Source organism: Lutjanus erythropterus, chromosome 17, assembly GCF_056507025.1.
Source record: "Lutjanus erythropterus isolate fLutEry1 chromosome 17, fLutEry1.hap2, whole genome shotgun sequence".
NCBI lineage: Eukaryota > Metazoa > Chordata > Actinopteri > Lutjaniformes > Lutjanidae > Lutjanus > Lutjanus erythropterus.
In genome coordinates, this window is record NC_139333.1 from 14,999,469 (window position 1) to 15,024,894 (window position 25,426).

General features: G+C 39.6%; 2 protein-coding genes and 1 long non-coding RNA gene across 5 annotated transcripts in view; all 3 read right to left on the bottom strand.

Moving 5' to 3' along the window:
- Positions 1–276: 276 nt before the first annotated feature.
- On the bottom strand, positions 277–8,051 carry patl2 (PAT1 homolog 2). The gene is made up of 19 exons (XM_084740316.1): positions 7,951–8,051; positions 7,494–7,647; positions 6,578–6,840; positions 6,410–6,472; positions 6,274–6,327; positions 6,029–6,187; positions 5,556–5,630; positions 5,306–5,454; positions 3,662–3,736; positions 3,448–3,571; positions 3,196–3,313; positions 2,959–3,065; positions 2,822–2,875; positions 2,583–2,725; positions 2,276–2,432; positions 1,913–2,050; positions 1,387–1,484; positions 1,157–1,297; positions 277–1,031 (listed from the first exon to the last, which is right to left on the bottom strand). The coding sequence occupies exons 1-19, from the start codon at positions 7,972–7,974 to the stop codon at positions 998–1,000; spliced, it is 2,130 nt and encodes a 709-aa protein (XP_084596442.1). The 5' UTR covers positions 7,975–8,051; the 3' UTR covers positions 277–997.
- Positions 8,052–9,582: 1,531 nt separating this feature from the next.
- LOC146311977 (transforming growth factor beta-1-induced transcript 1 protein-like) lies at positions 9,583–23,524 on the bottom strand. Of its 3 annotated transcripts, XM_084740290.1 has the most exons (12): positions 23,321–23,524; positions 17,957–18,007; positions 17,447–17,595; positions 16,912–16,967; positions 16,153–16,289; positions 15,988–16,069; positions 15,573–15,657; positions 13,408–13,596; positions 12,561–12,734; positions 12,361–12,442; positions 11,684–11,832; positions 9,583–11,030 (listed from the first exon to the last, which is right to left on the bottom strand). In XM_084740290.1, the coding sequence occupies exons 1-12, from the start codon at positions 23,331–23,333 to the stop codon at positions 10,764–10,766; spliced, it is 1,434 nt and encodes a 477-aa protein (XP_084596416.1). In that variant the 5' UTR covers positions 23,334–23,524; the 3' UTR covers positions 9,583–10,763. The 3 variants fall into 3 exon arrangements, with proteins under 3 accessions (XP_084596416.1, XP_084596417.1, XP_084596418.1); XM_084740291.1 differs by lacking the exon at positions 17,957–18,007; XM_084740292.1 differs by lacking the exons at positions 17,957–18,007; positions 23,321–23,524 and adding an exon at positions 17,723–17,901.
- Positions 9,583–25,426, bottom strand: part of LOC146311978 (uncharacterized) — a 29,240-nt gene continuing 13,396 nt past the window's right edge. Inside the window, exon 2 of the long non-coding RNA XR_014772158.1 lies at positions 9,583–10,220. This is a non-coding gene — a long non-coding RNA (uncharacterized LOC146311978). The remainder of the gene's footprint in view (positions 10,221–25,426) is intronic.

The following is a 25,426-nucleotide window of genomic DNA, read 5'->3' on the forward strand; positions in this document are numbered from 1 at the left end:
CCTAAAGGAAATAACGCGCCATTTTTTTGTAGCTGTCCTCAGAAAATTTGTTCAAGTCATTAAGTATTAAGGTGAAATGTTATGTATGTCTTGTCTTTAAAGAGAGCCTGGGGTTTCAGGATGTAGATTTGAGCTGCACCACCAAAAACAGACAAGTACAATCTGTTGTTCAGGACTTCGAGTGGTGGCTGGTACCAAGATACATTTTCTGCAGACTGGATCAAACTGTTGAGCATTTTTAAAGATTTTTTTTTTATTTGTGTTGCAAGTGCTCTACAAGGGTGCAATTTAAATTATCACTGTTTCCAAATGAAAACAATAAATAAAAATCTCTTTACAACAACTGAAACATCTAAGATAGAAAATTACAAATATATCATATTTAGTATCGCTACACATGTATACACAATGCATGTCTCTACAAAAAACCCAAATTTGCATGGCTTTTACTTCCTTAATGATTATTATAACAATGAACATATAGGTTTGCTGTACAATCATAAATTACTATACAATCCTCAACCTGGTCACCAATATCTGATCCAACACATTTATCTCAGTAAGTGATAACTCATGTTTTTTTTGTCCAAAATGTGACTAACATTTGGAAATATGTACATGTTGAGTAGGTAGATAGTTAATGCAATGTTACCACCTCCATATATGGCAATCTCATGAAATTATGGCATGGAGGATTAAAAAAATAATCAGGTTTGCAATTTTAGAGTAACTTGTACTGACGTAACCTACTGGAGACCAAAGGGAGCAAAAAGAAAGATAAAGATCAGATAAAGGAAATAAAAGAAAAGGGAAACAGTTTGTGTGCAAAAATGTGAGGGGTTTGGGGAGAGAGGAAAAAATAAGAATCCAAGTACATTACATGGCTTCAGTTGTGATGAACACTGAGGACTTTTTGTCAGAGCTTCTTCTGCTCCTTCACTCTAGTGCTCATCACTACCTGGTCATTATCTGAGCGTCTCATAAGTGTCTGTGCACCTTAAGATGGAAGAGCCAGGAATCCGGTGGCAGACCTAAATAAAGATATTTGGGAATGATAATAAGATCTACATCCACCGAAAAAATATATAATTCGTATCCAGTGTGAAAATCTGCCTCTAGTATCAAAACATCTAAAGAAAAAATGAAAATGACTTACTCCATGTTGCTTTTCAGCTGATGCACAGTGCGTTTGTCCAGGTAACGGCAGAAGAGAGTGAGCAGGTTTGAGGGCATAAGGAGCGGCTCCACCAGTGAACACTGGGACAACTGTCCCGCCACCTGGAATATTGTGTCGGTCCTATAAGACAATGGGAAAACCAATGTCAAAATATCGCAAGGATGTTTAAATTATCTGTCATCATGGAAAATCATCCTTCAAATCCCCACCAGGTCTCAAAGTCTCCGATGCTGGGCTCTAGAGGAACGCCTGAGGACAGCAACTTCTCTCCGTGGGACAGGAGAGCATACAGTAAGGACAGTCCAAACTGAAAGGAAAATACGTTAAAGGGATAGTTTGGATTATAAGAAGTGGGGTTGTATGAGTTATTTATCCACAGTCAGTGTATTACCTACAGTAGATGGCAGTCGCCATGCTCCAGTTCAGGGAAGCAGAGATGACTGCTGTGGACAAGGTCAACAACAAACCATATTTTAGCTACTTCAAGAGTTTAGTTCGAGTGTACGCTATATTTAGAATATTTTCACCACTTTACTTTGCTGTCAGACAGCCTCTTCTGACAAGAAACTACTGTTATACAAGGCAAAATATGGCTAAAATATGTTTTGCTGTTGACCCTGTCCATTGTTTAGCCGTGCTCCTGCTGCTTCTCCAAACTGGAGGCAAGCCAGCTGCCATCTACTATTGGTGATTACTGCATAACTCATTAATTTGTACCTCAAAAATAATACAGACCTTGTTCTGACATGCCAGCGTGAGCGACTCGTATGTCGTCAGAGACTCAGATGTCAGATCTTTGAGAACCCTGATTAGCTGACTGAACGTCAGGCCTCCAATCACATTTCGAAGAGGTGGATAGAGCACAGGAAGAGCCTAAAAAGAAGATGTGAGGACAATTATCAGATTAATCTCAAAAATTTTATATTAAAACAAACCAAACAAGAGGTTTTGAGCATAGATTTAGTTCATTTTTGACCTTTTGAGCATGTGTGTAGCAAAACTTCAAGGTACTTTTAAAGGGAACAAAGTAGACCAAGATTTTTTGTTGCAAATATAAAAAGGGAAATTTTCTTAGGCACTGAAAAAAACCTCTGCTACCTCTTCCGTGTCTCTGTTCATCAGCGTAGGTAGATTAGATGTCACAATGCTCAAGATTTTCAGTGCAGAATCATGTTTGAGGAACGGCAGCAGGCGGGCGAGTAGCTTTTTGCCTTTTGAGACCAGCAGGAAAGGAAGAAACTCCCCTCCTGAATCTCTACATCAAATTATTTGAGAAAATGCATCATGTTGTATAGTTTAAGACAGCTTGAAACAAGAAGCCTAAATTAATTTCATTTTCCTACATGCAATATTTACACAATACATAACACTTATTCTTGCAAGTGGTGGTCTGTTTATAACTCACAGGGGATCGTGGTGTTGCAGCTCGGAGTAAATGTACTCCACTTTCCTCTGTGTCTTCTCCATCAACCGTCGTTCTTCTGCTTCAGACAGGACTGCAGTTTTCATCCTCTCCGACTCTTCCACCTCCAACAGAACAATGAACAGCTGCAGGGCAGAACAGACCGAGTGTTTGAGAACAAGGTTAAAAAAAAAAAAGAAGAAGAAAGGCATCTCAGTGCATCAAAAGTAACCAGCAAGTACCTTTTCTATTTTGCTGAGGACCTCTAATCGCCGTTGTCTGATGTCTTTCTGTTCCTGCCATGTGGAAATAAGTCTCAGTATCAGGGATGGCAGATTAATAACATAAAATGCCAGAGTCGTCTCAAGAACACAGTCACCTCGAGTGGACCTTGAGCTTGGACTGCATGAACTGCACTGATGGCACGGCGAGGGGAGTAACATGTGGACACAGCAACTTGACCCAAAGAGCCTTCAATGTGCACAACTGGAAGAACAAAAGACTTTTACAATTGTAGAAAAATATAAAAGGAGAGGTACGGCTGAAACCTCTCTAGGAAACACGAAACACCAAATAATGTGGTGTGACAGCATGAAAAGTTGAGGTGAGGAAAAACCTGGAGTGTAAGAGTCAGTTTTTGTGATGTAGGGTGTGGTGAGCTTGGGTGGCTCCCTCTTCCCTCTGATGCCCAGCTCTTCCTCTGCCATCTTCGCTTCTATTCGTCGGTAATACTCCTATGACAAAATTTAAATACCATAGCCAGTCAGTCAGTCTTTGACTTTGTACTTTCTGATACAGAAAATACTAAAAAAAAAAAAAAAGTGACAAGCAAAAGTTATGATAAAGAAGACACCCGAGCCACACCCACCTGGTAATAGTAGTCCTCGAGGTATGGGTGCTCACTTTGCAGTTGAATCATCTGCAGCCTGGTGATCCACTCCTTCTCTTTGGCCGTCATGAGATTACAGTACGGATCCCAGCCGTCTTGTTTTCTACAAATGGGCCATATTTGTCTTTAAATAACCCATTCCCTTTTCATAACCCATCAAAAGTTCAAAATCTCCAAGCGATGCAGCACCAACCTTTGGAATAAATGCTGTTTTTGACTAAGCAGTCGTTTATGTTGGGGGTGGAGCTGGGTGACAGGACCGGGGTACCTGTGGGTCAGACAATGTCCAGGTTTAGAGTAAAAAAAAAATTCAAGAGTAAAAATTCAAGTACATAAGGTACCTAATAGGGCTGCACAGTTAATTGTAGAAAAAAAAAAGTTGTGATCTCGATTCATACATCTGTCATCTCATTTCTAAATGAGGACTGACTTTCTTATAAAAGGACAAACCACATCACTAAATCCCAGCCATCAGACCAAACAAACATCAAAAACACAAACGTTATCCTGTGCATCATCACAATTTTTTTTAGTTTAATCACTTTGGTAAAGTGCTCTAAGGGAAGACAGGAAAAGAGACGGTACACAAGACTTTCAAGTTAATTTGTCTGTTGAAAGCCCTCTCTAGACAGCAAGTGTCTCAGATAGGGTTTTTTTTTGCTTGAGTGTAAAAGAGTGCAATAAATGTGTTTGGTGAAAAAATAAGAATCATGTGAGAAGTTCATGATCTCAATTCTTAGAGAGTAAAATTGTGAATTTCCAGACTCTCCCATTTTTATTGTTTCACCAAGAGAGAGTAAAATGCATAACTTTGACATGATGACTGAAGTAGTGCAACCTTTAAAGGCAGGAAAAGCCACCACTTGACAAAACACTTATGCCATATCGCGATATAACAGTATCCAAAAAAAAAAAAGATAATATCACGATATTGATATACTGCCCAGCCCTAAATGACAGGATCATTACATTTCAAATATTAATATTTTTGGCTTATGCAGATGAAACATCAGATTATGTTAAAAATCAAGCATTTTTCAAGGGGCATATGTAACTTCAGGCATATTCCTAACCTTGGAAAAATAAGCATGAGCAAATTAAGCATTTTCCAGTCTTACAAGATACTGCACAAACCTTGAATGTCACATTTAAAGCACTATGGATGAACTGAAACATTGGTCAGTTTCCACAAAAAGCTGATGCTGTTAGATATAATCAAAGAGTAAAGATGTATAGGCTATTTATCTTGATGCTACATGATAACATGGTAGTTGTACAATATGGCGATACTTTTTCTCACAGAATGTTTAAACCAAAAAAGTGGTCATTTTATCCATCTTCATTTTTAACTTATCCTTCTAGACGCCGTCTTTTTTGGCTCAGGAACCGTGGTAAGAGCTGAATCAATACATTGAGCGTACAGCCTACAATCTGTAGTCTTGTCCTTTCATGTGGAAGAAGGTTATGTTTGGGCCTCCAGTAAAATCATGACTCAGCTCTATCCTCAACATGAGGGATCTAATATCATGCGTTAATATTATCCCAGTCGATATCTATGTTCGGTTGTGCATCAGTTCTTGGGGTGGATGGATGTTCTTGCTGCATCTTTTATCTCCACAAGGTGCAGTTATCCATTCCCAACATTACCTTGTAAATGCACATTAATGCCATGGATTGTACAAAATTTATGAACGTCAGCTCCATGAAGAGAGTTTTATATACTCATGAGGGATGAACAAGCCTGCCAAGTCATAAATATACTCAATACTCAAACTCTGCTGACAAATACTCACCACAAATCAAACATTCCTGTGAAATACACAAGAGTGTCACACACCTGAAATGCTGCACTGAATTGGACGAGGGGCTGTAAAAGGGGGACGGTCTTGGTGAGTTGGCTCCAAAGCGAAGCTGCATCATCTTCGGAGTCAGCGACTGAGGAGTGGAGGGACAAGGCCGGTTCGGAGGAAACATGAAGCCCCCTGTCTGGTTTGGAGCAAAAAAACATCATGAGTCACAGCAGACAGCAGTGCATTTGCTGTTGGCTGTAAGGTATCAGAAAGCATCTCATTTATGATGGAATAAACCTGATTGTAATGTTGCCGAGGGGTTGACGGTTGACGTGAGAGGATGGGTGATCCTGGTACCATGGATGCATGCATCTGCAAGACAAAGATTCAGTGAGGAATTTGACAGACCACATCTGACAATGTGTTTGTTTAAAGGAATAGTTTGCAAGTATGTAAGGTGCATTTCCCAAAATATCAGATTCAGTAAATATGTTGCTCAATTGCTCTTGGCCTCAATACACTGACAGTTTTGGTGCCCATTTTATCCTTGCCTATCAGTGGAGCTTTCATGACTTAACCACAAAGCATATAGTGTACATGACTTTCCCTGTTGTAACCACAAGATCACCAGCCTTTATTCTAAGCTAACTCACTACTTGCTCCAGCTCTATATTAATCATTCAGACACGAGTGGTATCAATCTTGTCATGCAACCCAAAATGTCAAACTATTCCTTTAAAAGAAACTATCTAATAAAATTGACTTTCCACCCGAGAGGGGCCTCTTTGGCCATACTGCCTTCTGGGGTAGCATCCTCTGGGTTCCCCTCTTCTGCCCCTGAAGGAAGAGACGGGATATGGCAAATCCAGGAAGTTGGGGGTCAGGTGCTGACCCCTATGACCGTCAATCACACACACTATGGCACTGTCCTACAAAACAGAATAAAATAAGACAGCTATTTGTTTCAGTAACCCAGCATCAAATGGATGATAATGTGTTTTGTAGCGATGCTAACCTGAAGTATTGATCCTGAGAGTTTTCTAGTCTTTCTGGAAGAAGGCGCCATATACTGGAGGGGGGAAAAAAACAGGAAAATTTAGCAGTACAATTAAAAAGTATGACAAAAAAATTCTTTAAAAGTTGGAACTTACATCATCCTCAAAGGTATCACGACACATGGCGTTTCCACAGTCCACTATGGCACTGTCAAGACCCTTAAAACAGGAAAAAAATAAATAAAAATGACCAAAATGAAGACGAGCTGCTACAAGAAAAGCTGTCGAATCTCAACTTTCAGACAGTAAATAAATCTGCATCACCTTAAGGGTTGGTCGCCCCTGCACTATCCTCATCACAGCTGGGTCCTCAAACATCTGGCCCCTACCCAGCCCTCCTCTGTGTCCCCTTCCTCTTCCACGCTGTGGCAGAGGATACTGCGGCCGATACTGTGGCCTCTGTCTGGGAGGGGAGGGGGAGCTGTGGCGGGACGGTGGTTTGGGGTCTGGTGGTGGAGACGGTGGTGGTTCTCCAAACTGAAGGAGATCACTGCTGGGTTCGTCTGTGGGCCCGTTTTCATCAAGATCTATGTAACACGTAGATTGTAAGAGACACAATAGTGATTAGTGTGAAAATATTTGTCTGATGTCATATTTCTTCCTTTCTGCCAGAATATTTTATGCCAGAAAGCCATTAGGAAGTCAGGTGACGTAGTATGAAGAGTGACAACATCTATAGAGGAGAGAAGATGTGGTGGGCGAAGGGGTGAAACAGTCTTTCAAATGAGAAATCTGGATGTAGCTAGTTAGGCTCTAACTGACGATACGCTATAATTTGCACATTATGGAGAATGATAAACATAAGTATTACAAATCCTGGTGAAATGTGGTCTAAATGTAAACATCCAATCAACATCTGAAAATAGTCAGTAAGAAATTTTTCACTTTTGAATGTATTCTTAACATCTTTTCACTCGTGGCCACTCGCTTTTTACACGTCTTTTCAGTGGAAAAATGCTCACTGGGTCTCCTGGCACCAGCTTCACAGACAAAAGAGCGGCATCAATCTTCTCAACTTGCTCAATCCCTTATAATTTCAAGTTTTCAGCTTTTTTGGCGGGTCATTTTTTACAATGTAGAAACAGTCTGGCTTCACCTTCTGCAGAGGCTGACAGAGGCGTTGCCTCATCTGAAGACAAAGGGATTTTAAGGAGGAGAAGGATGTAAAACATCTGCGCACCCATTCCAAACGTTTCCTCATTGTAGACGTTGATCTCCTCATCCTCCTCAGCCATGGCCTGCAGGAGACCACAGTCCATGTTTGTCCCACCCTCACCATCACTCCACTCATCTCCATTCTCAGGCCACTGAGGCTCAGACACCTTATCAGCCTCCTGAGTGGATGAAGACAATGTGGAGGTAAATATATATATATATGTACAAACACAAGCCAAGAGACACTGAGGAACTTCTAGAAATGGTTCCTCTGTCTAGAATAAGCAGTTTTTCATTTAGTTATGTAAATGTAAGGGTTTCTCAGCCAACAACATTATAAAATCACTTCATGGTATCAGACAATTTGTGGGGAAATGCTTATTTAGCATGCAGTGACCACCTGGTGGGCTTGTTGCAGGCTGTGTATGCAGCCCGGATGCTCAAAACAACACTATTCACGCATTAAAAGGATACTGACTTACTTGTTGCTGTTCTGAATCGCTCATTGTGTATTTCTGCAAGACTTTTATACACCTCGAGCCGACGGTAACGGTGACTTTCTTCACGAGGTTACCTGCTTTCTCTCGTCAGACAGCGAGGGAGGCTCATTAACTTTTAAATGAACTCACCTGTGAGGCGCAGAGGCGTGTACACGTCAACACGCTTCACGTAGCTGTCAGCTCTCCTCCTGCTAAACTTTATGAATATTTTATTTGGGGTTTTTGAATTTGTTAAATAATTTATACTGTCTCTTTCTGATGTTTTCAAAAGCGGAAAACATTCAGGACGCTACTGGCAGTGATTATAAAATAGTTGAGCTCAAAGCGGGTCGACTGGGTGACGGTGAGTAAACAGCGACATCTAGTGGTCAAAATTTACTTTAACCACTGCAGCAGCAGCAGCAGCAATATTTTTAGACTTTCTAATTCTGGAAGCTTACAACCATACCTCTATGCCACATGTATGATATACTGCAATAGATATGTTCTTGTGCATTAGTGGGTGAAGAAGGATCAGCAGTGGTTGAATTAACTTTCTAAGTACAAATGTGTAGCCGACTTCACTTTTACCATCACCATTACTATTTTATGCAACTTCATACTTCTACTCTACTAAATCTCAGAGGTAAATATTGTACTTTTTTCCTCCATTACATTTGTTTGACAGCTTTAGTTATTAGTTACTTTTCAGATTGCAGATTTTCCCTTCCTGTCTAGTGAAATCATGTTTCCCTAAATTTTGTGTTTTTATTTTCCTTTCCTAACAAAGCTATAATGTTAGGACACTGAAACAGGGAACTCACCTAGTCTAACCTATACATCTCAAACATGGTGTTTAATTTTTCATGTATCTATTTATTCTTCCTTTGTGTGTGTGTGTGTGTGTGTGTGTGTGTGTATTTCTAAACATGCACAGTATTTACTTTTGTTTAGATTTAAAAAGAAAGGAGATTTAAAATGTATGTAAATTAATAATATATGGCACTTTTGCACCAAATTGCTTCACAAAGACAGAAATATGAGGACCTATACACATACAAGCATAGGGGCATATACTGTACATGCATAATAGATGATTTTTTTAATTAAAAAAAAATCAAAAGAAAGAGTATAATAGTGATTTTGAATTTGAAATCTTCTGATAAACTGAAGAATGAAGTGTTCTTTTATGGTCTGAGAAAATTCTCCTGTCTTAATTCTCACTTTTTCTACAGCAGTAAAATGCATTATACACTTCAATGCAGCAGTAATATTAACCAAAAAACATTATATATAATAGTAAAACACTAATAAGTACCATTTTAATAAAATCTGGCTCATCTTTTTATATATTTTTACAGATGTAATTAGTAGTTTGTGTCTTAATAAAGGAATATGAAAAAGTTACTTTTCCAGCTTATACTTCCCACAAAGTTGCTGTTCTTTTTTGTAGGAACGTATAGACTTGAAATTACCTCCAAGTTGCTTGGTTTCATGATAGATAAAAAAACAAAAAACAAACTGTAGTTGCTTTTCTACATCTTGGAACAAACACATTTTTCTCAAAGTATCTTCCTTCCTCAAATTTCACTGTTGATTCTTTGATTTATCCACCTCTGAAACAGCGAGACAAACTGTGTTCTCCTTTATTTTATTCTTTGGAATCATCTTTGGCAAATTGCATAGAGCAACAGTGAAAGAATAATGCAAAATATCTGACAATAAACATATGACAGCTTAGTCTGTTACACAAAAACATATAGTATATAGCAGTCAGCGTACAATATATAAATGCAATTGCAGTGGCACTTATACTTTTTGCAATATAAAGCAAATATATTAAAGGGGATTTCGTTGCACAACAGCACAAGTCCTTCACTGAAACAATAAATCTGTTCTCAATATACTGTTTCTTTTCTACCTTTGGCAAAAGAATTCAATTTTAAATATTCAATTTGAATCAATACAGTATGTAAAAGATTCACATACATGACAAAATCCTTTGGCATCATTTTGCATCTGTCTAACCAATGCTGCAGTCATATTTCACACTGCCAGTCGACAACCCCAATTCCAAAAAAAGTTGGGATGCTTTGTAAAGCTTAAATAAAAGAATGCAACAATTTGCAAATCTTTTTCAACTTATATTCAACTGAATACAGTACAAACACAAGATATTTAACTCTTACTGATATACACTCTTACTGAATTTGATGCCTGCAACATGAAAAAGTCTGGATGGCAGCATATGTTGCTCCAAAACCTGTTTGTACCTTTCAGCATTAATGGGGCCTTCACACATGTGACAGCGAGTAATGATATCCTGGGCTCTAACAGCCCTATATCATCACAGATGCTGGCTTTTGAAGATAGCACTGGTAACAGTCTGGATGGTCCTCTCCCTCTTTAGCCTGGAGGACATGACATCTGTATATTTACAAAAAAAAAAAGTTAAGCAGTTTGAACATTAAATCTCCTGTCTTTGTACTATACATCATTAAATATAGGTCGAAAATCATTTGAAAATCATTGTGGTCTGTTTATATCCGCCTTTAACACAAAGTCCCAACTTTTTTGGAGCTGGGGTTGTAAATGCAGTCCTCTTTTTTGAAAAAAAAAAACAAAAAACAGAAAGAATTGGGATGGATGATTCTCTTTTTTTTTTATTTCCCTCCCTCCATTAACTCTTAAAACCAAGAAAGAGACCAGCTCCACCCTCATTCCCACAGTAAAAAAAAACAAACACACTGAGAACTACAGCTTCTTCACTTGGTGACCCAGAAGAGGGGAGGGGGGGGTAAAGTCCTGCTGTGTCCTTAACCAAAGAGTTTGATGAAGCAGGGGTGGCAGTAGGGTTTGTTCTCCTGCTCCTTGAAGCAGCCTTTGCTCAGGGGCTTCAGGCAGAAGTGACACACGAGGTGGTGGGGGTGGAATTTGGCCCCCATGGCGGTGACGCAGCGGCCCAGGATCGGCTGCTGGCAGGCCTGACACATGCTCCCACGGGACTGGTGGTAGTGGGCCTCACACAGGGGGTTACCCTCGTGTTCGAAGAAGCTGCCGTTGACGAAGGGGCTGTAGCACTCCTGAAGACGAAAGGAAAAGAGAGAGCAGAGAGCCCTGAGTCACGGAGCTGTAATTAGAAAGTTGTCATGTGAAATAACAACTTTCTCATGACATAATTCCAACTTATTTTTAGCTTTTTTTGATTTTTTTAAAGCCTCTTTTACATGGCAGTTTTACAGAGAGCAGAGCCTTTCTGTCAGAAACGCCCTGCTGACTCTCACAGTCTTCACACATGTACACATCACAACCACAGTCTGATCTGCTGGTCTAACACATCAATTTGTTGGTCTCAGATATGTCCTTTGACCCATTTGCAGCAAGTATTTTAGAAATCCTGCGGTCATAAATCCAAATGTCCACAACAGAACCCCACCCAACTAATAAAAATTCTGACAGGCCACCAACCGAACCGTTCAGTTTTCTAAGTGTTAAAAGAAATTTAAAAAGTACCCTTTAATTTATGTGCACAGCAGCTACATTCAGCTGACGTCAACAGGTACCAAAGTCTTACATATTTCACATTCAAAGGAAACACTCTGAATGTACACATAACTTGTTTGCTTACAAGAAAACAAGAATAAAAAGTTCTCCAACTATCCTATGTCAGAAAAAAAACTGACTAAGATGAGCAGCCATGACACACGAGGGATCAAAGTCACAGGGAAACACTCACCCGACATACGAAGCACTGTGGATGCCAGAGCGAGTTGAGAGCTGAGATGTAGTTTTCCAGAATGGGCTGGCTGCAGCCTTGACAGCGAGAAGCGAACAGAGTCAAGAAACACTGCTGGCAGTACTGCTGGCCCTCACGGTCATGGAAACCTGCAGAAGACACGGTCACAGCTTTACACGGCTCAAGCTTCTTTGAAGAATGTTAAATTATCTGGATAATGCTGGGAAAAAAAACCTTCTCCACGTGACTACAATCTGCTTGTAATTGTTTCAGGTTTTACTGATCCGGATTTTAAAAGGCTGAATCTCAGACCTTGTTCTGCATTAAATTTGGCTATTTTCATGCCAAAGATTAAGTGTTTCCTCTGAATTCTTGGCAGAGTAGAACTGCTTTTAGGACAGAACATTAAATCTACTTTGAAGACTACACGAATAAATGTTTTTAAGGGGATTAGCAGCATTTTAAAGCAAAGTTATGAGCCACCCTAAGGGGTTATACAGTGTGTGGAAATCCATGCAAACAGTTTTCTAGCTTCTACATCATTTAATGTGAATTATTAACTGAATATGTGCGTTTGATGGATCCTGCAGTGATTTCAGCAACAACAACAATGACCCTGTTGAAGTTCACTGTTAAGAGTTGTGTGTTGAACCCAGACAGGATGTGCCGCCCATTACCTTCCTCTCCAAATGCCCGGCTGCACTTCACACAGCAGAAACACTCCGGGTGCCAGTTCTTATCCAGAGCGGTGACCATTTTCTACAAAACAAGGGGAAATAAAGTTAATTGGCTTCAGGTGGGTTTGGGTATTAATTCAAGCTGTTCATGTCAGAATAAGCTCTGAGTTACACGTCACATGCACATACAAGTCTCTCACATTTAGAATGGGCTTGTTGCACTGTGCACAGTGAGGCGAGAAGAGGGTGAAGTAGTCCGACTCGCAGTACGGCCGTCCGTCCTTCTCAAAGAAGTTGCGACTGCCTAACTCCGTTTCGCACTCGGTGCACACAAAGTGCTCCGGGTGCCACACCTTTCCAAGAGCCGTTACCACCTGCACAACAGTCAAACAGTGATAAATGAAGAACATCCTCCAAATATCTTCTTTGTGAATTATGTTAGATTAGATTAATTTTGGGGAAAAAATGATTTGATCTCTCTGTAATAAAACTACAAAAGCAACACAGAACCAACAACCATTAATTCAAGCATTTTTTTTAAATTCCAAACACAAAGAATTAAACTCTTCAAGGAAACTACTTCAGGGACAGAGCCCCCAGTTCTGACAAAAAGTCAAATGTGAAATATTGTGATTCAGTGATGCGTTTATAGCTAAATCACAGTTTCTGTCCCTGTTGCATTAGTCTAATGAGCTAAGCTTGAATTGTAAAAAATATAACTTAATAAAGGTACATAAATATATCAGAAACATGATGTGAACGATGTAGGTCCACTCTTTAATTTAGTGTACCTAAATCAACAAAATTGTGCTTAATGTAAATTTCTTCTGCTCTAACTTGGTTGGCATCCATTGGTTAATTCTGTACTAAGTAGAGATGAAATAGACATTTTAATATTTATGATATACGTCTTAAATTACATTCATAATGTCCGTAAATTTAACTTGACCCAGACAGAGACCCTGCATAAATAAAACTGAGCTGTCACAAGTTTAATATACTTTTATACTTTTTAAAAGTCTATATAGACTTGCTCTGATAATTCACCTGTCCCACTACTGGTTTTTGACACGCTGAACAGTTTCCCTTGGAGGATGTTTGGACTCCTTGTCGGCTCAGATCTGACTGAAGGAGCCCCAGCATGCTGTCCAACGAGCCGCCGGAAGAGGGCTGTGTCGGGGCGGCGGGCTGCTGCTGTGGTGCTGCTGTCACCACTGGATTGACTGGCGCAGCTGGCTGGAGGATGACAAATAAAAATGATGGTTGGTACATCTGTCTTGGGGATTTTAATTCTCTAAGAGTGTAACATCAGTCTGCAGTTGGTGTGAAACTAATTGCCCTAAAAGACAGTGACTGTGAGGCTTTGGACCCTCAGATATGAGGCTGAGTGCAGCACAGGATGCATGTTTGAGAATGTAATGCAAACACAACACATGACATTTTGTGAAGGAAACCACAACATTTAGGAAGTAGTTAATCCGGGAATCCATCAAACCAACGATTTAGCCTATGGGGGCAACAGCAAATGTTTCAGGGCTTTTAGTGTAGCCAGCAGACATCCTGATAACAGAAGACTTCCTCTTCTGTCCACCAGTCATTGTTTGCAGTCTGATTAGAAACTTGAGACACAAGGTATTTAAGGTCCAGGCAACATTTTGGCTAATCTCTGGACACAGATATGTGTTTATGAATCAGCATCTGAAACAAAAGCTAACAAAAAGCTAAACCATCATCAGATGACACCTGATGGGTTCCAAAATTGTATTTCAGTCAATGCTTTCAACCTCTTTCGCTCTCCTCGTGGACTATTTACCTTCACGCAACCAAAGCCCCCTCAAACATGATCGGTCAATACTACTCGCAGGGTTGCGAGGTCTGTGTGACAAAACCAGCCCAACAGCCAATAAAACTAATGTTGGCAGCTGGAGAGCAAAGGCACATTGTGTGTGTGTGTGTGATGTGTCCCATGTCAGTGTGTGTACATGCTGATTAGTCAGGATTTGATATAAATAAACAATTTAATTTACAAAATGATATAATAATATTTATAGATATTATTAATGTAATTTGCAAGAACAGTAAGTCTACCCCACTGGAGGACAATAAAAATCAACCCACGGCAGCACATCAAAAATAATCGAATTCTGCAGGAAAACCATAAACCTGATAACACTGATTACTCAGACTGCAAACCGACTATAAATAGTTCTGATACCAAAATCGTTTCCCTTTCCCATAGAGTCTACATTCATATACAAATATCTGTTTATAGAGATTAGGAACTAGTAGGCTGCTCGCTATCAGCCCATCATGTCTGTTCTCCGCAACTCGTCTCAAGTAAGAGAAGTAAAAGTCAACAGCCATGCTATCAGCTCTGCGAGACTATATTTAGGCACAGTGGTTGTGGTCTTAATGTTAACCCCAGCATACTAACATGCTAACCATGTCAATGTTAGCACGCCAATGTTTCCCTGGTTTGATGTTTACCCAGTTCACCATCTTAGTTTGTTATTTGGCACAATAACATAAACCTCTTGGTGACACGAGAGGAAAAGTAATGAATGTACAAAATGTATAGTTATATTTGTTTAAACTTTCTGGATCAAAACGGTGGGTCGACCTCCCATGCCTAAAGCCATGCCACATTCATGATTAAAAAAATGCAGATGCCGATCAACATTTTTAAATGTGAACGTCACAACTTGGTAATAACAGAGTAAAGAGTATCTAATGGAAAAATGTTCCTTTAAAAACTCACATAACCCTGTGCTCATGCTTGTTTATCATCCACAGCTGGACTGCACACTGGAACTAAACAAACCTAAAATGACAGAGCCACTTCCTTTGCTCACATGCTAGTCACTGACTGGCTGAAAAGGAGAATGACTGGATTATATACCACACCAAATAGAACAGATCTATAACTTCCAACGATCTGAAGCTATTTTTGAAGCTGGAAAATATCTCCACCAAGACTAATTTCCATCCTCAGGCCCTATCTGGTGACTGATTTATACCAGGAGGCATGTGCTGTGGCCAGGCCACACAGTTACAGTGAAGTCATCATGAAGTCAAGCAAGCGTCTTCGTATGTCCACCGTGAATCAGTGTGAGCTGCTGTGTTAAAGCCTGGAACAACTGTGGACTTACACTAAAACAGTTGAACTGTTCAGCCTCTGTGTCTCATTTTCATGCTGCTGTGTGGACTCTTACCGTGCTCTGGACTCTGAAGTCTGACAGGGAAGCCATCAGTTTGTCCAGTTCCAGTGTGGCTGATGTTGCTGAAGGCTTTGCAGAACTAAAATACAAGAGACAAGAAAAAGTAATTTAATAAATCCACAAAATAAACAACTTCATCTGATCTTACTTAAAGAGATAGTTCACCCCCAAAATCACTCAGGTTGCGGTCTGTTAATTCATCTATTCTTTTTTATGTAATTTAGCAATATTTATACTGTTTGGCTCTTTATTTGGTTGTCAGAATTACTAAAATATTACGAAAAGAATACTTCAAAATGCACTGAAAATGTTACATAGCCTCAAGTAGTTTGCAGTGCAGAACATCCACTAGAACTGCAGCAAGCTATGTTGATAATTTAGATTTGACTACATTGATTAGATTCGGTACCTGGAGGACGAGGTTGTGGCTTTGTCCTTAATCTTGTCCCTCTCATCTTTCTTAGAAGAAGGGAACTGAGCGAGTATCTCATCTGATGATAAAAACAAGATCACATGTGAGAAAACTTTCAGAATTAAAACACAGAGATATAAACGCACACAGATACACACTAACCTGTGATGTTGAACTGGGTGGCGTTCAGCTCCTGTAACAGATGATCCAGCTCACTCAGACCTCCACCCAGCAGCGAGGAGGAGGAGAAGGCTGGAGGAGGATCTGTGGTGCGTGGAGACCGTGGTTTACACACTGTGCTGTAAAGAAATACAAGACAGGCCAAAAAGAACACAGATTAGGAAACATCCTGTTTTTCACTAATGTGGTCGGCTTCATCATGGCCACTTTGTCATGAATCAGAGGAGCCTCTTGAACTTTGTCCGTTCAGAAATGAGTCACGTAGCAGTAGCCTACTCTTATTTGTCTCTAACAGTGGTTTAGGATCCAAACACACTAATTGAAAAATGGATAGAATGACAAACAGAGAAAAATAAAACAAGAAATTCATGATTTGTCTTGAATAGCTTTGGGATGATATTTTCCCTGCAAACACAATGAGAGACTTTCTCTGTGATGTAAAATCCGAATAATCAACTTATATTCACCCAGATGTAATCTTATTTTCTAATATTGCTTCATGACATATAATGATGATATGATTATATTTTGTATTATTAATCTGACTCTGCAAAGTAACATGTAGCTAAAGAAAGCAAATAAAGACATTTCCCTCTGAAATGCACAGACTATTTGGCCATTCTACTCACTTCACTCGTTTTGAATATATCTGAGGTGTTGAAGGTTATTCAGAGGTCTGGACCCAGGCAAATAAATTTATTCTATGCAGATGATACTTTATTAAATCAAGGAGGGAGTTACCTGTATAATTTGTCTGGGCTGGAGTTCTGGTTGGATTTCATTGCAGCTGAAACCGTCTGAGAGACAAAACAGAAGCACAGTCAATCAAGTTTCTTCCATAAAGATGATAATACTAAGGACAAATAAATCAGAATGTGTAATGAGAAAATCGATCTGAATCACTGAGATAGACATATAAAGATGGCCGAGATGACAGCTTGCCAAAATGAAGCCAGAACATCTTGATTTCCCCCTAGTGGCTGGCTTTTGGATGGTTTCTGACATTTTAAGTGCTTCTTACTATGCTGATGTATGTTCAAGTGATAATTTTTCTGTAAATTTGGTTTGATACGTTATTTGGTCTTGTCGTGGCTGACAGCTGAGCCTTGCCCAAGAATGAATCAGCTGGGTATATGGGCGGGAACTCAATACCGCGGCTCCAACCCTGGTCACCACTGTGCCGACTCCGGCCCCAAACAAAGTCACCAGCACAAGATGGCAGCGCTCGTACCCGGGATATTTGACTCCATCTAATTCAGACCAGCTAATCGTCTACCTGTTGCGGAGTGTAGGCTGGTGGCGGCGGCCGGGCTGGGGCGGTCTCCTCTGAAGCAGCATCAGCATTTTTTGGGGGGTCAGAGGTAAGCAGGACAGGACACCGAGCTAGAGGAGAGCCGGTGTTCTCCAGATCAGCAAGGAGGGCGTCTGGAAAGGAGAGATGAAAAAAAAAATGAATTAGAGAGAGAAAAAATAATGTAACATATAACGGCATGAATGTGATGGAAGTTTAGTTACATTTACAAGATAGTTTAGCTTCAGGTTGGTTAACTACCTCATAAAGTGTCTCTGTATCTTTATGAATGTCCCTGATGAATGTTTTCAGTTTTTTTATGGAGTATTAAAGGGAAATAGAAAGGTAAGAAACTGATTTAAGAACCATGCAGTGCAGTCGAAAATACACTGGACCAATGACAGAACATAAGATTGACACAAGGTTAAAGAAGTGAATGACGTACTGGCAGACAGAATGAAACACATGCAAACACATGCACAGACAGTTACGTACCAAACACAACAATACGAGGACTGAGAGGGTAGTTAGGTGGCTCAGGCACTCCTAAGGAGAGACAGAGAGCCTGTGTGACCAAACCAGTAGCAGCAGCAAAATCGGCCCGCATGTCAGACACAACATGTAGGACAATAAGCGTCCTCAGACACCAGAGGACAGGACAGTCACAACCCAAAGATAATCCATCGACACAGCGAAGTTATTAGAGCACACAAACATTTCTGCATTCATATCCAAGAAGACATGCCGGCATGGAAAGGAAGCAGAGGAAGAGTGTTTGGCAACGATATGTAAGTTCACTCCACCCCCCTTCAAGTCACTCAGTGCTGAAGTGGAAGCTGTCCAGACACTAGACTTGCTCAAGGGTTGAGCTTTGCCGCTGCATGACATCATTTAGTGCTGACAAGTCTGTGTACGTGCGACTGAGGGCCAAAGCTGGCGTTTGTAAAAAAAAGTGGGCTGAACATGAGTAATTACAGACTCAAAGTTGTAGAGGAGAGGCTGCTGCCTAATGACTTCACCTTTCTCACTGCTGATACCATACTGAGCATTAATTTAGTGGTTCGCAACCTTTTTTTTCCTTGATGTACCCTCACAATCCGATCAGATGTGCTGAAGTAACCCTTCGTCGACAACACTGTTTATGTGCCAAATGTTTTATCTGCTATGGATATTTTTTAACACTGTTAAAGAGCCAACAGGATTATTTAGCATTGTACTTCAGAAAAGTTGTGAGACTTGGAAAAGACTTGTTTAATCATTAAAATCAATCTAGCAGAGACTAAAATATCCTAGCTTTTGTTCCCTAGAAACACTGGATCATACAAATCCCTAAATCCTAAAGTTAGATTAATTATTTATTAGCATAAACTGTAATAACAAATCAGATTAGGCCATATTTTAGTGGTTTTAGGGAATATGCTGCTACCTTAACAAGTGTTGAATATAATCACTTTGTAATATAAAGCTTCAAACTGTTTCAGAATACTTGAAAAGCAACATGCATCTTCACTGGGGCGCTAGTTTCAGCCAACCCATCACCCAGATGCAACAACAAGTACAACAACCCTACCCTAACCTTTGTAGCGTCCTTTGCTGTTTCCACATTATGACTTAAAGGGACTGTTCTCCCTAAAATCAAGAAAACGTATTTTATCTCTGGTCTGTAGTGCTGTTTATTCATCCAGATTGTTTTGGTGTAAGTTGCAGAGTTCTGGAGATATCAACCACAGAGATCTAGATGGATAAACAGCACTAGCAACAGCTGAGGGGAAGCTCATGGGCACAACTAAATGAGAATAATGACTTCTAACTCTGGAAATGGAACAATCTGAGGAGCACAAAAATGCAGCATTAATGCAGGTGTCTGTAGTAACGTTGTAGTCTCTAAGACAAAGATGAGATAACAGTGACATGAATATGACATCACTGGGTTTATTTTCTCAGAGCTAATGATGCCTTCGTGTCATACGATGGATGGTAGAGATGGGAAAGATTCCCATGTTTGCATCATCAAGACAGTTGTATGATTACAGACTTGGTTGCGTGAGCCTTAAATACAGTTCATTGACAATATGACACCATAAACATTACATTATCGTAAAATTACAGCAAGTATTGAAATGAGGTGTCCATATTTATTTGGTTTTCAGGCACTGCTGTATCAGTAAGTGCCGAGTTGGAGGGATTGACGCGTTCAAAAAGACCTTTAAGTGGATATTGTTGGACTAATTTTTTTTATACAAGACATAGTGATCTCAGAATTGCTGATGTTTAGGTTGGCCTTTTTTTTTTATTCTCAGTAGACTTGGTCAAGTTTGCACACTACTATCACTTGGGGTGGTACTATCACAGATGATGGATGGTTCAACCGTGTATCCTTCAATTTTGAGTCATCTGTTCAACAAATACTCAAACCAGCTGCACTCAGGTTGTTAGGAGGTGTGTCCCTCAACAGACAGGACAATGGAGACAGGATCTGGTGTGGTGAGGTCTGGAGCACACGGTTATAGTTAGACTATTTTAATACGGTGCTGTCCCTTGTTAAAAAGCTTTAATTATAACCATGTGCTCCAGACCTCATCACTCCAGATAAACTTGGTTTGTAAGTTTTGCTAACATGGAGCAGCACAGATGAAGTCTCACCACAAGGTACTGGAATTGTAGATGTTCCAATTTCTATTTTTATGAGTACGTTAAGGAATTCTTTTTGGCTTACAAGCTGAGCTAAGAAGTCCATTCTTGACCGTGGAAACTTAAGTTGTGAACACCACAAGATTCATTTTGATCTTTTTAGTCCATGTAGGACAGTTACGACCTGGACCTTGTGGTGAGTTTTCTGATCTGCTGTTTCCAAGGTCCCTTAGAATTAAGGGTTCCAAAAAGGATCTTTCTGGAGGGCTGAAATTTCTACTGCGAACCTTTGGCTTCTGAGGAACCCTTTATTAGAGAGAGGGTTTTTCAATGTTATTTTGTAAGACTAAGGGTTCCCTTAAGAACCCTTTTCACCCAAAGAACCCGTTTTAGAAGAAAGAGTTCCTCAAGGATTGTTGAAAGCTGAGGTGTCCTCATATATTCAGTTGATATCTTTACCATCATTTCATGACATACAATAACATGCAGAGCAGAGTGTGGCTCTCTGCTCTGGTTTGTAATATAGGTTGAAGCGACAGCCCTCATTTCCCGCCACGCCTACTCTTCTGGACTGAGGTGTTCAAGTTTAATGTTTTATGTTCCAAAATGCTACAAAATGTTATATTCTATGTTTGTTTATAATGTGTTTGTTTAGAAAATGGTGGTTTATTTTCTCTGCCAGGTGTAAGCCTGGAGGGGATCATGCGATTGCTTACATGTGTGACCAACAAACCTGGAGCTTGTCCGCTGCTTATCTTACATACTACAGGACACATCAGCCTTATTTATTTGGTGCAAATTCATGACTGTATGCTGAAGGGCCTCTGATTCACACTTTCTGAAAAACCTTGAAAAAACCTTTTTTTTTTGCCTCTGCACTGGCAGCAGCTGTGGCATGATGCATTATGGTTTTGCGTCATCTAATTCTTGTGAACACAATATCTCGAGAACGCCTTGAGGGAATTTCTTCAAACTTAGCACAAATGACCACTCAGACTCAAGGATCAACTGATAACATTTTAGTGGTCAAAGGTCAATGTCAAGGTCACTGTGACCTCAAGTCCATTCTACTCTTATGAGCACAATATCTCAGGAACGTTTGTGGGGAATTTCTTCAAATTTTGCAAAAAATGTCCACTTGGACCCGAGGATGATAGATTTTGGTGCTAAAAGGTCAAACATGTTTTTATCTGTAACTCAAGAATTCATACACTTATTTATAATTATGATAATATTTGATACAAATGGCTAACAAGATACTACAGTGATTTAGAGTAATTAAATAACCATATCAATGTAATTATAATCCATAACAGTTGGTGATGAAAGGGATTAAACCCAAATTTCTTTTCAGTTTCCTGACATCTGCAGCTGTACTGAGTGCACTTTTCTAGTGCAGGTAATTGTCATTTCTGTTGGCTTATAGTCTCAGCCATTTAACCAGGTAGAACCCGTTTAGATTCTCACATTCTAGTAACTTTTGTAGACTGATATAAAGGATGTTTGAGCGATTAAACTTTTTTTGACATGATAGACCCAATCTAATTTACCCTGCCTTAGTTCATCCCTGTGGCCACTTCTGCCCCAGATGATTCACATGTCTGGTACGACCATGTGGTGAGAATCTTGTGAATATACTACTTGCCCCCCTCCTCCTCCCTGCTGTGTGTCTCTTGCACACATACACACACACACACTTACAGACTAAACTGCTCATATAAGGAGCTGAACTTCTCTCAATGGGAATTATGACCATATTTAGAGCTGCCTGTCGACTTGTTTGTCTTGGCCAAAGGCCTCTCTAACAAGTGGTCTTTCTCACTGAAAAGCCTCGCCAGATCCAATACATAAACTTACAACATTGTTGGACAACAGCATAAACTGAGTGTCCCGAACATGGCCACTGTGCTGCCTGACTGAAACGCTCACCCAGTCACCCAGTAACTACATGCAATCCAATCCAGATGTGCCCAGATGTGCTTGGCTATGACTAGCCATTCCTTCCAGTATTGCTCAAAAAGCATAAATCCCTCAATCCTGAAGTGGACTTCAAGAAAAAAAAAAAACAACAACTGGCAGCTGAGGCAAAAAGAAGGCCTTTCTATTTTCATTGAACTCTGTGGCTTTTTGAAACAGCAGTGTGGCCCTGGGCTATTTCAGGGCCTTTCCAACTCAGTTATTCCCAAACACAAAGCGTCAGCTTCTCATAATGTTGTTATGAGAAAGAAAAGAAGTCTCCCTTTGACATCTTCATCAACAGAAATAAGACAGAACCAGACATGTTGCTTCTTTGAAATGGAAAACACTCTCTCGCACATTATGCGGCTTCTCTCTGTCCCTGACTTGTTAATATTAATGGATGAGGAAAGCCCGCTGTGGATCCGCTTAATCTAATATACAAAGAATTTATTGAATTTGCAGGACATGCATGAAAACACTTTACAGCGGTCAGGCGGACACAGAATAATGTAGTATCAGTATTATCAGGGCTGCAACTATTTAAAGTTATCTTTTTTATTGATACATTTTTTTCAATTGAGTTCTTTGCTCCATAAAATGTCAAACAATTGTGAAAAAAAATGTTGATCACTGATTCCAAAAGCCCTTGTTTTGTCTGAAAAAATTATCAGAAACTGAAAAAATATTCAGTTTATTATCATATAGGACTAAAGAAACCATAAAACAGTCACATTTGATAGGCTGAAATCAGAAAATTTGGACATAAAAAAGTCTCAAAAATAATTAATCAGTTATTAAAATAGTTGGCAATTAATTTAATAGTTGACAACTAATCAATTAATCATTGCAGCTCTGGTTCTTATGTTACCTGTTTTTTTTAGTGTGTGTGCATTTATAGCTACTTTGCTTGGAAATTTCAACACAATTGTGCAAAAAAAAAAAAAATTAAATCTCAAAGGACAGAAGCACATGTGAACAGTATAGCATGGATTATGGGATGTATTATGAGAGGAAACCCTTATACAATAGAAGTTTTTGCTCCTTTAGTGTTGTAACTCAATGGGATCCCATAAAATCCCCTTTATATTACAGACTCATATACATGTGCCTGTGGACAAAGACAGCATATTCTGCTCCTCTGTGATTACCAGAGTGAACAGAGACCATATTTCCTCTGTTTAGGCACACCACCCCTTCCCCAAAGATCCCCTCCAGATATCTCACCATGTAGTTACAACCCTGGAAACGAAGAACAGCCTTTACACTCACCCAGATCGTCCATGATGTGAATTCAGCCGAGTGTTTCCTTCTTTATGTGACACAGTCCGGACGCGGACAGCATTAATAAGTAGTGATGGACGAGTATCGCAGCCCGCAGGATAAGACTATTGTCTGCGTCGGTCCCGAATAACTTCTTGGACACCGTTATCCGCCAAGAGAGGAGGAGGAGGAGGAGGAGGAGGAAGAGGAGGGAGAGGGCGTCCCATTTCTTTTTCCTACACGGCTCTCTCTGTCTCTTCCTGTGTAATGCTTACCAGAGGACCTCAGACTGGAGAAGAAGGCGTAGTTAAATAAATGTGGTTACAAACCCGCATTCCCCGGACACGAGACGTCATCCTGGACATTCCTGTCCATATTTGGGAGAGAAACATTAAGCAGCACAAAACGCTGCTGCGACCAATCGGTGACAGAAATATTGAAAATGCATTTACTACAGTGTCCTTTACTGTATGTGCATCATCGTGATAAACACTACTTTTTTGTGTGAGGATTTTTCATAAATATATTTATTTGATATATTTTATATTTATGTTTATTTCATACAAAATTTGAATAATATCTTTATACATTTTTTAAAATATATTTTAGCGGTTTCTATTAGTTTAATAAGTGTTTAATTATCTGTATTGCACGTGTGTAGCATGAGGGAACTGTAACTCTGTGTTGTATGATACTAATAAATTACCCTAAAACTGTGATATCCACTTTTTCTTCCACATGTATCCCCAGCCAGCATTGTGGGTTGTTTTCTAAATCCGAGGAATATCTGATCATTTTAATAAGGCTTGAAAAACCCCGGAAAATTTGTATTTTTTAAAGTCTATATTTCTACGGAAAAAAATCAAGAAAAAAAGGTAGATTTAATCATTTTAACTACATGATTGATGCGAAAAGATCTTTGCTATGAACTTTCCCCACTCCACGGCAGAATTAAAGGTACAGTTGTAAGAGTTACAGGGTTTAATTGTCAAAATAGGGAAGAAATGGAAAATAATATTATCTTCAAAGTGTAAATATTTTTTGTAAATATTGTTATATTTCCTCTTGTGTATATTGTTTCTAATGTTTTCTCTTATTTATACTGATTGGTTATTTATTGCTATTTATACTTATTTATACTTACTCTAGTTTGCTATGCACTTGCTGCTGTGACACTGCAAATGTCCCTGCTGTGGGATTAAACAAAGATCTTATAAATATGCTTTCATTAGTGTGTAATCATCTGAAAATAGGCATTACTGAGTTTTTGTTACCTTAGTGTGAGACATTTATATCTAGAGAGGATGCGGGTCCCATAAATGTATTGTGGAGCTGACCTTGTTTGCAGTTGGAGTGGTCCTGTCAACAGTTTTAGAGACATCTCTATTGTAATGTTGGCTTATGGTGGCTTAAAATGCCTTTTGAGAAGCATTTCTATCGAAATACCACAATTGGCCACTGGGACAAACTGTAAGCAAGTTTGAGAGGAAACGCCCAGTCTGGCTTCCATAATACAGTACATCTATGGCGCATCTTCTTCCATGGAGGCCACCATGTTGCACCATCATGTGCGTGCAGTAGTCCAGAACAGACAAACCAAACATTGGCTCTAGATGTGGCCTTTTGTGTTTTTGCCCCTCTAGTGGCTGGCTGCAGTATAGGTGATAAACCTAGACAGAGCCACCAGTTTACACAGTGACACAGTGTTGAATACTTTGATAATAGGGTGTCTCAAAGCTCTAAAGGACAGGGGGTGTCCCACACTATACAGATTGTGAAACCCTGAGGCAAACTGTGATATGTAAATAAGATGCGACTTGTCTTGATATTAGTGATGGTATGAACCCTATAACTATAAAAACAAAACGGCTCTTCGGGTGCTAAAATTCCTAGCTAAATAAATACCCATAGACTTTTTCACTGAAGACTTTTTGTCATTACACAATAGGAAACGCATAGGTGTAAATACTGAAATGAACGACGGCTGAAATTCATTTAGCTGCTTCAGATTCGGGGTTTCACTGTGCATGCTGGTTCACTGTCAAATCTTATCAAGACACTTGAACAGAGCTGAGCTTGCCCAACCTCTTTAACAAAGACCCTTTGAAATATGTT

Bases quoted from the DNA above. Each gene is read 5' to 3' on its own strand.
- patl2 (XM_084740316.1), bottom strand. From the start codon at position 7,974: ATGAGCGATTCAGAACAGCAACAA. The intron at 6,188-6,273 runs GTTAGCATCGCT...TCTGTTTTGTAG, and splicing joins TCTCAGGATCAATACTTCAG to GACAGTGCCATAGTGTGTGT. The intron at 3,737-5,305 runs GTGTGTGACACT...TCTGACCCACAG, and splicing joins AATTCAGTGCAGCATTTCAG to GTACCCCGGTCCTGTCACCC.
- LOC146311977 (XM_084740290.1), bottom strand. The intron at 16,290-16,911 runs GTAACTCCCTCC...ATTTCTTTACAG, and splicing joins AGCCCAGACAAATTATACAG to CACAGTGTGTAAACCACGGT. The intron at 15,658-15,987 runs GTACCGAATCTA...CTTGTATTTTAG, and splicing joins GCCACAACCTCGTCCTCCAG to TTCTGCAAAGCCTTCAGCAA.